This window comes from Candoia aspera, chromosome 2, assembly GCF_035149785.1.
Source record: "Candoia aspera isolate rCanAsp1 chromosome 2, rCanAsp1.hap2, whole genome shotgun sequence".
NCBI classification, from domain to species: domain Eukaryota; kingdom Metazoa; phylum Chordata; class Lepidosauria; order Squamata; family Boidae; genus Candoia; species Candoia aspera.
Window position 1 is genome coordinate 106027385 of NC_086154.1, and position 13932 is coordinate 106041316.

The following is a 13932-nucleotide window of genomic DNA, read 5'->3' on the forward strand; positions in this document are numbered from 1 at the left end:
AACCCAATTTAATTTGTTTTGGGATGGTTCTCTGTTTAGATGACACTTTGCACGTTAATCTGTGGAGCTGGGTGGCAGAACCTTAAGATGACTAGACCTTTCAATTAGTGCATCTTTATTCAAGGCATATAGGATGGTTACACATTATAGCAAGGAGTTTGTTATCATTAAACAATTCAGTTCTTTGAGTTATAGAAAGAAAAATGCTAATATGCAGACAGGGATTTCTTTTCTTATTCCGAAAGGTTTAACGTGACTGTTCCTTGGTCAGTAAGTTTCTACGAGAGGATAGCAGATATGAGCAAGTATAACATGCATGCATGCTCATCATGCTATTGCCTTTCCAGATAAGCAGGGTTATACGAGGTACATAAAAATCACACTTTCCTTATCCCTTACTCAGTGTTGAACCATTAACTTAGCATTTTACTTATTCTCACACATACTTTACTTCCCTTGTGTCCTAGTCTTACTGTACTGAGCAACCAAGCTTCAATTCCATATTCATGCAAAATATCCTATAATTCAAGCCTATCATAGACTTTCTCTAAATCAGTAAATGAGTAGTCAACATCATTGTGCATGTTCATGGATTTCTGATGACCTGCTAAAGAGCAACAGTTCAGTCCACACATTCCCCGTCCGAGGTAAAGCCGCATGGTGCTTTTGATCAGAATTCAGTGAGAATCCTGCCACATACTTTCCTGGGCATGCTTAGGAAACTAATCCTCCTGTAGCTTTTGCATTTACTCTTATTACCTTTTCCTTTGTAGAAGGGAACAATAACATTCTTCCAGTCATTAGGCAGGGATGCATTTTTCGCACATGCATTATACGAGTCACAGAGCCGTTCCACCACATCCACTGATTAACATCAGCAGCAGCTGCAAGCGTAACATTTTTCAGTATTCTCACAGTATCTATGACTTCCCCTTCATCATTCTGTTCTTGGACACTAATGTCTGTGGCATTCATTTTAATTCTGTTCTTCGAGATATCATTAGCACCCACATACAGATCTCTAAAATACTCTTTCTATTGTTTTTTTTTTAATTTCAGCTTCATTCTAAATGATTTCAGTGCTTTCATTCTTACTGTCATTCAGACTTCTGGAGGCTTTTTGTTTAGCCTCTTCACCCACTTGCAGAACTTTTTTTTTTTTTTAATTTCCATCAAAATTGCTCTCCGTTTCCTCTGCCTTTTTTAAACTTCACGGTCCCCTGGTAACTTTGATTATATTCTTTGCAGCTCTTTTTATATCTCCATACACATTTATGCTATCATTGTTTTTTGCTCTTGTTTTTTATTCTCTTACATGCATTTTTTCTGACGCATAATCACTTTCAGTTTATCATTCCACCAAGCATCCTTTCTTGTACTTCCCATTAGTGTAACTCCACAAACTTCGTGCCAATCAGCTTATGCATCCTTTTCCCCACTTTATATCCATTCGGTGGGGAGTGCAATCATTCTACCTTTGTTTCTTTCACTTTTTCTCCTCCTTTAAAAATTTTATTTATTCAATTTGTACAGCTGTTCCTCTAGCGCAATGCAAGCCCCCCCCCCCAATTTCTCCTTTGACACTAGTAAAATGTCCTTTTCATATTCAGGCCTTCCCTCTTGTCTCCCTTGTATTCTTCATTAATTCTAATAAGCTGTCAAATCAATCATGTTTTTACATTTATATTCATTCCATTTACATATGTACTTATTAATAGACTTATATTTAAGCAGTGTATTCAGAACAAACAGATCTATTTTTAAGCAGGTACTCATTGATCAATTAACATTATCATTCATTCTTGAGTCTCTGAATGGCCCAATCAGCTTTTCCATATTTGTTCATTGCATTCCCATTCATCCATCCATGTCACCTAGCAAAATAACACTTTCTTCTGGATCATGTTTATTCAGAATGTTGTGCAATTTTCTCCCAGACTCATCCCTGATTCTTTCATTATCACCATTCATTGGTGTGTAAGATGCTGATATCACCATCTTAGGAATTTGTACTTTTATACACATCCGCAGCATCAGTTCATATATTTTATCCCTTTCATTCATAATTAAACCTGTATCTTTCCTTTCCTTTATGCATTAATCAGCACCACTCCACAAAATCAGACCACCTTCATTCAAATCTATTACATATTTCATCCTTCTCTTAATTTTACTGACCCACAGCTTTTCTTGCTTTCATTTCATTCACTAATTTATGCTCTTTACCATTTACTCCACTTATATTTCAAGTTGCAGCCTTCCATATGCCATGATGGTCACCGGATGGGCCCATAGATACTGACTTCTGGTGCCCATTGTGGCTTTGGTCAATTGAAGCTTTCTCATAATGTTTTTAGTAACAAAAAGAAGATGTAGACTGGTTACTAGCCTTAATCTTCCCCATGCCATATGTAGAATTGCCTGCTAACTGTAAGGACAGCTGGCACATTTGGGCCAGTGTGCCTTAAGCACAACAAAAGCCCAGGTTTTATGCCAAGCTAACTTTATTTTATACAAGTTAGGATCTCTAACCTAGAGACTATTTTGTAAGCCAACATATTATTGTTTGTATCCCATCAGTCAGGAGGCAGAGCATAAGATTTACAAGTACCAACAAAACCCCAATGTGCCAATAAGCTCTAGGCATATTCTGGATTTCTTTCAGTGCTAATTAAGTCACCCAAAGATATTGACACCCTCTATCTGCAGCACATGCATTTTACCATGGTTAGCATATTATAAATTAAACTTAAGCACCTTTCAGACATGGAAACCAGCTTGCAGTGCGATACTGGAATTTGGATTATATTTAGTTATGCTTGGTTTTTTCTCTCTCACACTCACTCACTCTCTTTTTCTTTCAACAGTCATACATATTTATTATATACCAAGCTAGGTGAGAACAGAAAAGTTCCAAATGGCTTAAAAAGACTTTTGGATCTCTTGCTTCAGCCTCTATGCCGGAGGTATTGTCCCATCTCATTAGAGCCCTTGTTTGATGGACTGCTAGCTTTCTTCTATTTTGGAACTGGCTAGAGTTAGTAAAAAACTTATTCCACTTTTCATTTTTCTATAGAAGAATGTAGTGAAAATCACTTGACAACTTCCACATGCTTCTTGTCATGGTTGACCATCTGATCTTGTTTTGTAGTAAGAGTAATATTCCCTGCCTGTCCTGATTACCAGGAAACACACTGAGACAAGGAACTGGTCTCTAATATTTATTACTAGTACTTAACAAGAATCCTAACAAACTGAAGAAGCGTGGGAAAACCCAGACATATAACCCCCAAGGGTTAAGGCGGTCCCGATCTGTGTCTCTTTGAATGGCTACCTAATTCCTCAGTGCTACGCATGCGCTTGACAGTCTGGGTGGGAGCCCCCTGCTGGCCATCCTTACTCATGACACTGCCCTTCTGCAATAGTGCAGTATTCCTCATTTTAGCAGTGTGTCATATACTGGAGCAAAGAAAAAGATACAGAAATTAATTTGCCATGATATACATTCACAAGGAGCACCATTCTGACATCTGGAAAATATGCTCTCCTTTGTGTTCTGGAAAGTGGCTGTGAGTTGGGACATCTTAAAAACTCAACAGTTCCATTGGGCTGATGGCCATCATCTTGTATAAAAATGTGCCACTTCCTATTTACATTGCCATCTTTGACCTAATTGCTAGAGGTGTAAATTGAAGCAGATGAAGTAATAATTCCAGATTGAAATAGGAGATCTTACTTATTTTATGCATGTGTGGATTACAGATGCTTTTATACTGTTTCAGTTACCTGATTCTAAGCAAATGATTATCTGATTCTAAGCGACAATATATATTACAGTAATTAACTAATTGTCAAACAATCACACTAATACATGTAAGCAGTAAGTTTAAATCATATTGCAGTTACAAAAACCGTGAAACCCTATATCATCAGAACTAGATGATGCTAGATTCATCCCAAGATCAGATACCAGTTCCAAATGTATGTTGAGAGGCATGTTTTTAAAAGCTTCCTGAATATATCATACATGCAGAGAATGGCCACCTTCAAGTCCCCTTGTTGCACCTTATGAGTGAAAACTCAGCAAGCACTCTCTGCAGGCATGTGTTGGTTACGCACATTCTATTTATAGCAAGTATTCTCAAAGATAGCTGGGTTCCAAGCCATGGGAGACTTTAAAGGTGATCAACACCACCTTGAATTAATCCTGAAAACAAACCAGCAACCATTGCAACTCCTGGAATATTGGTGTTACCTGGCAAATACCAGATTGTCCTGATTAATATGCAGGCTGCTACATTTTGCACTAGTTGCAGTTTCCAGATGGTCTTCAAGGTGACAAGGGCACGGGCAACCATAATGAGGGATTTGTGTTCCATGAATGAGAGCCAGTTTGGTCTGGTGGTTAAGATGCTGGGCTAGTAACCAGGAGACTGTTAGTTCTAGTCCTGCCTTAGGCATGAAAGCCAGCTGGGTGACCTTGGGCCAGTCTCTCTCAGCCCAATTCACCTCATAGGGTGGTTGTTGTGGGGACAATAGGAGGAGGAAGGAGTATTAGGTATGTTTACCACCTTGAGTTATTTATTTAAAAAAAAACAGGATAAACAAACAAACAAATATGAATGGCTGTAATTGGTGTTCCAGCTGAAGCTGGGCAAAGGTCCTCCTGACAATAGCTTTCACTTGCTGTTCCAGCATGAGCTGGGTGTCCAGGAGCACCCTAATTGTGCACCAGTTTTTTTCTGGAAGAGCACAACCACATCCCCAGTGGTTGGTATTGTCCCAGAATCATTCAGTTTCTGAACCCACACTCACTCCATCTTTTAAGGCTTGTTTCAGTCTGTCTGTCCATATTCAGACCATTAAAGTTTCTAGGTACTGGGACAAGACTTCCACTGTGTATCCCACATAAACTGGACTAGAGATGACAGAGTATCATCTGCATATTAATGGGTGACCTCCCCCAGTAGTTTCCTATAGCTGCATGAAGATGGGAAAAAGAATCAGGCCCTGAGGCATCCCATATTGAAGTGCCCAAGGGCTTGACCTCTCCTCTCCCATACACACTGATTGGACCTGCACACTTAGGCACTGAACCACCCAAAAAAGCACTCTCAATTCTTAGCCCTCATAGCTAGTCTGGAAAAATACCATAAATGGCATTGAAGGCTGGATCATGCTTCTTCCATCTAAGACCCACCATATGTAATCAGCAAGAGCACCCAGTGCAATTTCCATTCCCTGCCTGTGCCTGAATCAAGACTGGTTCTGACCATCGATGTCTTCCAGAGTCATTTGCAGTTGATGGTCCACCACATCTCAATAACTTTTCCCCAAAAGGGGAAGTTAGATATTGGGTGGTAGTTGTTCAGTACAGCTGGGTCCAGGGCCAGTTCCCTAAGGAATGGTTGCACCAAAGCCTTTGACATCTCCACTCTCCCACAGTAGGGTTTCATAACCACCCAGACCCAGCTTCCCATCCTCTCCCTAGCAATGTAGGGATCAGGCCTACAAGTAACAGCTCATCTCCCAAAGGATTCTGTCTGCTTCCTCAGGATCAAACTTTTCCCATCAAACATTGCTAGATGTTACCCTTGGCACCTCTGTCTTGTGGTTTCTAACTTGGAATGAATACAAGTGATTTTGCCTGCAAAATCTCTGCCAGCAACTCATCCCAACTCTCCTGTTCTAGGTCAGGAACAAACAAGTGATCTGTGTGGTTGAACTGAAGAGCTAAGTATCCATGAGTGTAATCTAAATTGAATATGCTGAGCAAATTGTATTTCACTGGTCACTACCAGTAGTTAGCTTCCTGGCATCCCCACCCAGTCTTCTCTTTTGACCCAGCAAGGGCTAGAAAGCTGCTTACTGGCATGAGATGAAGCACTTTCACTGTTTACTTCGTAGAATCTCATGCTTTGGGAGAGTCTTTTGCTGCCATTTCAAGCTCCTGGTGCTGCTGCTTCATGACTTCTCTTGGATGTCTGTGCTTCACATTTGCATATGGGTGTTGATAACTCTGACAGAAATGAGAAGCAACATGGTTTCTCTCCCCATAACTTTATCATGAGGTTAAGTACTGATTTCTCTAGCTGAAAGACAACTTGAGTTGTGCCTCAGGATAGATAGTTTCTAATAAAAAAGACTGATACACAAAAGCAACCATTTGAAAATAACTCAAGTAGACTGTGTGAATCCATCTGCCCCATTTGCTTTGCCCTTTTACTATATACACACTGAATGAATGAATTTCTAGTTCAGGATGAATGTAGTAAGTTAAAAAGGGGAGAAACATAACTTACAGTTGCTAAGGCAGGACTCCAGCCTGTTCTTAAAGAGCAAATGATCAGCTTAACCAAGAGTATCTTGTGTCACAAAAGAGTGCATCATAGATATACTTTCTAAATATCACAGTGATTAATGCTGAAATCAATCAAGATACCCACAGCTTTCTTTATAGACCACAGCAATTGGGCTGGAAGCTGCCATGTGTAGTAGAATGCAAATGGGGGCTTCCTAAGATTTTGGTTATTTATATTACTAGGAAGATTTATAACCCACCTTTCAGAACATGGTTCCCAGGAGAGAAAACAATTGTTATAATATAAAATACCTAAAAACCATTTGGCAGAATAGCTGCTATTCAGTTCGTTAAAGCCAAATACAGCTAACTGGGAACTTCAAGCCCCTCAAAGTTTTTAAAAGCACGTTTTGCAAGATGTGATCGATCCCTGATCTGGTGCACTCCAATGAGAAGCTGGCTCCGTCTTTCTCTTTGTTTGCCATATGATGGACTGAAGTCAGAATGTCCAAAACTCCTCCCTCTTGGCTGCTTCTATGGAGCATATTCTCACAATATTCCTGTTTTCCCAACCTCGCTGCCTCCCCTGCTTGCCATTTTGTAAAATGTATCCTAATAGCCTATGCTCTAGCCTAATAGAACATAACTAAATAGCCTAGTAGAACATAGCAACCTTTTCTCCCTTGGCCCAAATTACTTGGTCACATGCAGAACCCTTGAAGACCAAGAAAACAGGCAAACTGACCCCATCTCAAACAAGAAAAAAAAAAAAAGAAAAGCAGGAGTGTGGGGGCAGCTGAGCAAAATGTACATGTTGTTCTTTTTTATGAGGGGAGAAAAAACACGTTGGACTTAGATCTGCCATCCACCAGAAGGCAAACCCACTTTGACTTGGAAGAAAATAGCATAACCCTTGTAGCCAGAAGTTAATCTCTCATTCCACCAGGCCTAGATCACTGTAAACTAAGGATTGGTTTGGGTCCATCAGTCAGTTTCCCATATTTTATTCCACCATGTCTGTTCTATCCAATTCCATATACATTTGCAAATGTTAAGAACATTTTTTAAAAATTCCTTTTGCATGCAGTTGTGTTCATTTTTGTATCTGATTTTTGAACTGGGAACCACAATATAAAAGTCAAGACACACAGAGACCAAAGAAGACCTGTCTGCCCTCTATTTTTGCTGATACTTACACAATAATGGTGCTTTGCACACATTTTTTGTATTTGTATCATGCAGGCATGCACATACATATACACAGAGTGCAGATGTGTCCTGGGTACTGAGGGGACATAGGAAGCTAAATTTGAGAGAGAGGTGGTATTATTATTATTATTATTATTATTATTATTATTATATTGAGAGATTAGAACATAGAAAGCTAAAATGAGAGCCAGTTTGGTCTAGTGGTTAAGGTGCTGGGCTAGAAACCAGGAGACAGTGAGCAATAATCTCTCCTTAGGCATGAAAGCCAGCTGGGTGACCTTGGGCCAGGCCCTCTCTCTCAGCCCAACTCACTTCACAGGGTTCCTGTTGTGGGGAAAAGAGGAAGAGGAAGGAATATTAGGTATGTTTGCTGCCTTGAGTTATTTATATAAAAAAATTAAGGCAGGATAGAAAATAAAATAAATAAATAGGAAGCTTAATTTGCATGAGATTGTCTCGTAGTTGTCGGTTTCCTCCAAAGAGTTGAGGGCAGCATCCAAGGACTAGCTGTTTGATCCCACTTACTAAACTGCTGCAATCAGCTGGGCTGAGAGAATTATCAATATGTCATTCTGGCTTCTGATGTGGACAGCCTTAAAATGGAATTAAAGACATTTGTGAAACACCTTGCTGCCAATAGCTCATAGTCAGGATAATTTTCTTTCAGTATCCTAAGCAGCCTGCCTCTGGTTATCAGTTCTTGAGGAACGTGGACTACTGCTCTTGCACTGATCGTGGTCTTTCCTGAGGCATCTCCATGACCTTGGTCTGAATGTATGTTGAATGGATGAATCAGAAGAGGAATGCTTATGTTCACATTCAAACCTGATTATTGACTTTTCAGCCCCCTTTTTAAGTGTCCTATGGAGAGGGAGCCATTTCCTTGTGGCATTTCTGTGTTCCTGAAGTGCAGAGGAAAGCCAGAATGATTCCACTTTCCTGGTCTCATTTGAGAAATCTCTCCTCTGTCTTGTTTTTAGCCTCCGGCCGCTTGACATTGAATTCATGAGACGCTTGAGCAAAGTAGTTAACATTGTGCCTGTCATCGCCAAAGCAGACACGTTAACCCTGGAGGAGAGGGACTCCTTCAAGCAAAGGGTAAGCGGGATGGGACAGGACAAGGCCCTTCCTGACTTTTCTTGAGTCTCTTCTTTCCTTCTCTCCTTCTCCCACACTGTACCCTGAGATCCAGGGACCCAGCACATTCCTTGGGCCACAGTTCGGGCGGCAATCTTGTCTGATAAGAGGAAAGGCCTTCATCAGTTTCCAAGCGCTGTATCTGTTTCTCCTGGCTTGTCCTCTCTTCAGGGCGGGGCAGGGTGGCAGGGGGGAATAAACTTGGCCACCTCCGTTTTGCAGATCTTGCTCCAGGTGGATTTTAAAAACAGACCTGTTACTAACATTGCTCCAAAAAGAGAAACTTGCTATGTGTGACTCAAGAGGAGTCAGTAGCTTTTCTCATTGTTTAATTGTAACACCCACATGTCTGGCCTTGTTTGGAGGGGTATATCTCTGCTCCCATCCTGCTGAAGTTAGCCACCCTGACTGTCTTCATTTGTTTTGTTTTGACCCTGCCATTAATGAGCGGGGGGTGGGGTTAAGTGCTGTTGAAGGGCTTTAACATTTAGTACTGTTAAGGGGCTTCTGATTTGTTTAATTGTTGCATTTTTCTTATGAACATGGAAAGAAGATGGCTGCAGGTTTCTTCCACAGACGCCAAAAATAACTTGGCTAGTTTTCCGTATTTTGCCTTGACTTGACAGCCTACAGCAAGATACTTCTATTTTGGATCAGCCTGCAGATGAATTAGTTTGTCTCCTTGCAGGAGAAAGTTGAGTCTTTGGACCAGTTCCCCAACACTGCTGTTTTTCAGCGGGTGGCTTAAGAGCTGTAGAGTACTATCAGTGCACAAGGACTGCACAAAGCTGCTTTGAACAATCTGAATCCAAGAGATGTACAGGAAACTTCTCACGTACTGAGATCTTTATGACCATTGTGTGTTTACTTCCAGTGTTTATCTCGTTAACTGTATTCACAAATAATAATGGTTGATTGGTTGGTGGCTTTACTGCATTCTGCATATCTTTTTTGGATGGCCATGTGCTTCCCAGGCTATTCAAACATTGTCGAGATTCACACCTTAGCTTCAGCAAAGTTGCCTTGCAGGCTAGCAGTGAGTGATAAGAATGTGACCAGATGTAAAGGCCACTGCGGTTCCTTCTTGTATAGCTCAGTCAATAAGGACCTTTTGTTGGCATGTCTGTCTAATCACAGCCTTGTTATGTTCACTGTTTTTTTCTTCTTAGATTACAGCAGATCTCCTTGCTAATGGCATAGATGTATACCCCCAGAAGCAGTTTGATGAGGATACTGAAGACCGATTAATAAATGAAAAATTTAGAGTAAGTGTGTAGATATCTTTTAATACACATTTCATTTGTGTTCAGAGGTTTACAGCAGACTTCCAGTTTGGGCTTCAAGAATTCTTCTCAATGATATTTATTTTTGTCTGTTAGATTCCTGATCATTTTAAAAAATCTGCAAGTTAGCCTGTTTCCTTGACTTTAATGTAAAACTGATGTTGATTTAAGGGCTATTTCGCTTAGGGATGCATTTGCAACAGTAAATCAAACCAAGGTCCCCACTGTGCTTCAACATCTTCCTGCTACAGATTGATTGATTGATTGATTGATTGATTGATTGATTGATTGATTTGAGGGGAAAGGCATTTGCTTTTGGACACACAATTGAGGAGGTAGGATGAGAGTCTTCTTACTGGCCAGCAAATGAGCAACGAATGGACAAGAAGAGCAAGTTCTGGTTGGCAGTTGGCTCTGTGAACTCTGTAGACTTCTAAAGAAGTCAACATGCCCATTCCCATATAAGGTTGCTGGTCTGAAACCACCTTAGGATTCTACTCCCACTTCACTTGGTGGCATGTTGGCAACAATTTTACTAAGCAACTGGCAAAGTATAAAACAAAACTCATTCACATCTAACACAAAGGGTAAAAAGAAAATGCCAGTATCAGGAAAAGTCTTCCAAAGTTTCCATAACAATCTTCCTCCTCCATCCCCATGCCAAAAATAAACCAGCCAATAGAATTATGTAATTAATATTAATTTGATTTTTAAACGGCCTAGAAAAATAAACATGTATAAGCCGAGCTTTGAAACACACTAAGCATCAGGGAAGATCATAGAAGACATATTCACAGGTTTTGTTGAGGGGGTGCCAGCCCTTCAAGGCAAACCAGACTAGCAAATAAATGCCATGTAGGCCAGTACTACTTGTATTGTAAAGCTACTGTATAATAACAGAATCTTGCAAGTCTGAATGCTCTCCCTCCCTCCCTTCCTCTTTCTCTCTCTCTGTGTCAACTAGGTATGGGCTTGTCTGAGACATTGACTCACACTGTATTCTTGGTGTGGGCTCAGGCCCCTTGGTAGTGGCTCTTCCTCCTATCCTTCATGGGCATTCCCTCTGCCCTCTACATTATTAAGTTGTTTGTTTATGGGGCTTTGGGACTGTCCCAATCAGCTGACTCTGAATGGTGTGCAACTTCCCAATATGCAGTTGGTTGGGATTAAACTGTACAAATAGAAATCAAATTAAAGCAACACATCACTTTAAATTAGGCCTGGAGGTAGAGCCTTGCAGGTGAAAAAAAGACTATCGTTAATTTGTCCACAATGCCTGGTTCTGATTAACAGTCTTGCTGCCATTTTCTGCTCAGGTTGTTACGCCTTGGAAAATAATAGGATATGGAAGATAGAATGGTTTTTTTCTAAAAGTTTAGAATTTACCATTTCTTGGGAGTACTTCACAAACAAAAAGCTTAAAGTTTCTTAAAAAAAAAACCCTTATATTTAATTTGGCTATGATTGCTTTACCTCTGGACTTTTGCTAATCCCCTGATGTGGAGCAACTCTTGCAGAAGGGCTGGACAGAATCTAAGAAGTCTCAAAATTAAAGTGGGAGAAGGACATAAAACCTTTTGTTTCAGTTGTTTAATATGGCTTGCAATGAAAAGGAGCTGGATTGTTTCACCCTCCATTCTGACCCAGAAATTTCACTGTAGGAAATGATTCCATTTGCTGTGGTGGGCAGTGACCAAGAATACCAGATTAATGGAAGGAGAATTCTGGGAAGGAAAACAAAATGGGGCACAATCGAAGGTAAGAATTCATGTTTGTTTTTTTCTTGCCATTATTGTGGCTTTTGATTTGCTAAAGTCACATCTTTGAATGTGCAAAGATGGCAATGTTTGTGTCCCTTTTTGCAAGACAGTGTGTTTTTCTGCCCTCTGCTGGACAGAATAAGAGTCACATTTTGTGGTTAGCTTGCTCTGTCCTTGCTTGCAAAGTGACTAAGACTTCCTGTTGATCTCTAGCATTCAAAGAATTGTTAGGGATAATAAAAGAAAACAGTGTTGATTTGTTGCTTCATCAGAAAGCTCCACTGCCTCAAGTTTAATTCTACATCTCCACCCAAATTCTCAATCTTTAGAAGTTGCAGAAATGCAAGATGCAAAAGAGGGAATTCCAGAATCTCAGTCTGGCCCAAATCTGTTGAAGGAAGATGGCTTCATGTCAATGTGAAATGAGGTAGCACCCTGAGACTTTCTGAGAGCACAGGTGTCTTCCTGTGATTTATCACTGATTAAGAAAGCGAGAGGCAGTAGCAGTCTTTGGAGACTAGAGGAAAGATAGTTGTGGGTTGTAACTTCCTCAACGTAAGTTAACTGCAAGTGGCAATCATTCTGCATGTTTGTAAACATATCCATTCTGTTGTTGTTCACACACTACCTGGTATAAATCTCAGCAATCTAAAACCAAGTTATAACATAAAATTTTGCTTTCAGTGGACAACAGAATTATGCTGTGAATGATTCCATAAATGCTGCTTTAAAGAGCAAGCAGAATAGCAAGCAGAATTATTAAAAGAGCAGACATGCCTGCAGTTGTTTCCCAGGGCATCTGTGTGATACCCCCTTTCTTCCAATCTTTTCTCCCTTCTTTCTTTCTTTCCTCGCCCTCATTAAGTTTTCTGTGAAGGCTTGTCATGCCTTACTGTCCCTGAGCTTAAGCATATGCAACTGACTTAAGAACCGCTTACCTCCCCTTCCTCTGTTTCCCTTCTGCTGAAATTTAAATTGCAAACTCCTCAGGGCAGAGACCTCTCCCTCTGTATTGTGAAATGCTACACAGACTATTAGCCATGCATAAGTAAGATTTAATTCACGTCCTGTAGAGATATTAATATATTAAAAATGGCAGCTGTGGAACCAAACGGGTTGAAGGAAATGTTTTGGAGGAGCATCCCTTACCTCTTGCTCTCTCATTATTGACTGTAAACATTGTTACAGTGATCCCATTCCCTGTAGCAGCTGATACAAAGAAAGCTGGGATCCCATCTCACTGAGAATAAAGCAAATGAAAGATAGCTTTAGTCTGTATTTTTGTACTACGTGTTTTATTACTTTCTTCAGCTGGATTGTGATTCTATTACGACGCTATCTCACATGTACAGGAGCTGATATATCTATGTGTTAATTCTCCTTGAATTTTTGAGATATGACAGTTTTGCATCTTCCTTGAAACAGTTTTAAGAGGGACAGGGTTGCAGAGGCATGTTTGCTGAAATATCTAAGCCTGTTTAGCTTAGCAGAAGCTTTTCCAGCAGTTGCTGTTGATGCCCATTTTATCAGCATTTGTACATCGGTATATATTGCTTCTGCTACAAAGTTTGGATTTTTATTTTTAAAATCCTGTGAAGAAGTTCCAAGTGTTAAAAGTTGAAATGCAAAAAGGATTTTCTACATCAGAGGGCTGGAATGGACAAGCAACCTGGCACTGAAAAGACATTCCCTTCCTTAATGAAGTACTTTTTCTTGAAAGAAAAGAAAGGAAAAAGGAAAGCCATTTTAAGCCTTCTGCTTCCCCCCTGTGGCCAGTTCTTGTATCTCATGAAAATAGTGAGGGTGTTGGAAGGCAGAAGTGTGTGATAAAGTGTTTTTGGAAGCATCACACACAGAGGAATACAGAGAATAAAGCCAGAACACAAGACAGTTTAATTGGACCGCTACGGGAGAACTTCCTCCTGCTATTCTAGCCTATTAGAACTAGGGAACTGCATTGTGTTTAGTGCTGCAGATTCTTCACGGACTGAATGGCTTTTGGAACCCTGTCTTCCTCTGGAATTTAGCAGGTGTGAGTTTATGCTAATTGTTTGTTCTGTCTTCTGCACTGACAGTTGAGAATACAACGCACTGTGAGTTTGCTTACCTGAGAGATCTTCTGATCAGGTTGGTGTCAATTTCTTAAGAGGCAGTTTGGCATGCTTCAAGGCAATTTACTTTTCAGACTGGGATGGTGGGTTAGAATTGTCATTCTTTGAGTACATCAGGGACCCTCCAGCCT

At 40.3% G+C, this 13932-nt stretch overlaps 1 protein-coding gene across 4 annotated transcripts in view; it reads left to right on the forward strand.

Annotated features, from left to right (window-relative positions):
* Positions 1 to 13932, forward strand: part of SEPTIN9 (septin 9) — a 238326-nt gene that overhangs the window by 220832 nt on the left and 3562 nt on the right. For all 4 annotated transcript variants that reach the window (XM_063292841.1, XM_063292843.1, XM_063292842.1 and 1 more), the window contains 4 exons: positions 8491 to 8608; positions 9817 to 9912; positions 11592 to 11688; positions 13766 to 13817. In XM_063292841.1, coding sequence (XP_063148911.1) covers positions 8491 to 8608; positions 9817 to 9912; positions 11592 to 11688; positions 13766 to 13817 — 363 coding nt within the window. The remainder of the gene's footprint in view (positions 1 to 8490; positions 8609 to 9816; positions 9913 to 11591; positions 11689 to 13765; positions 13818 to 13932) is intronic.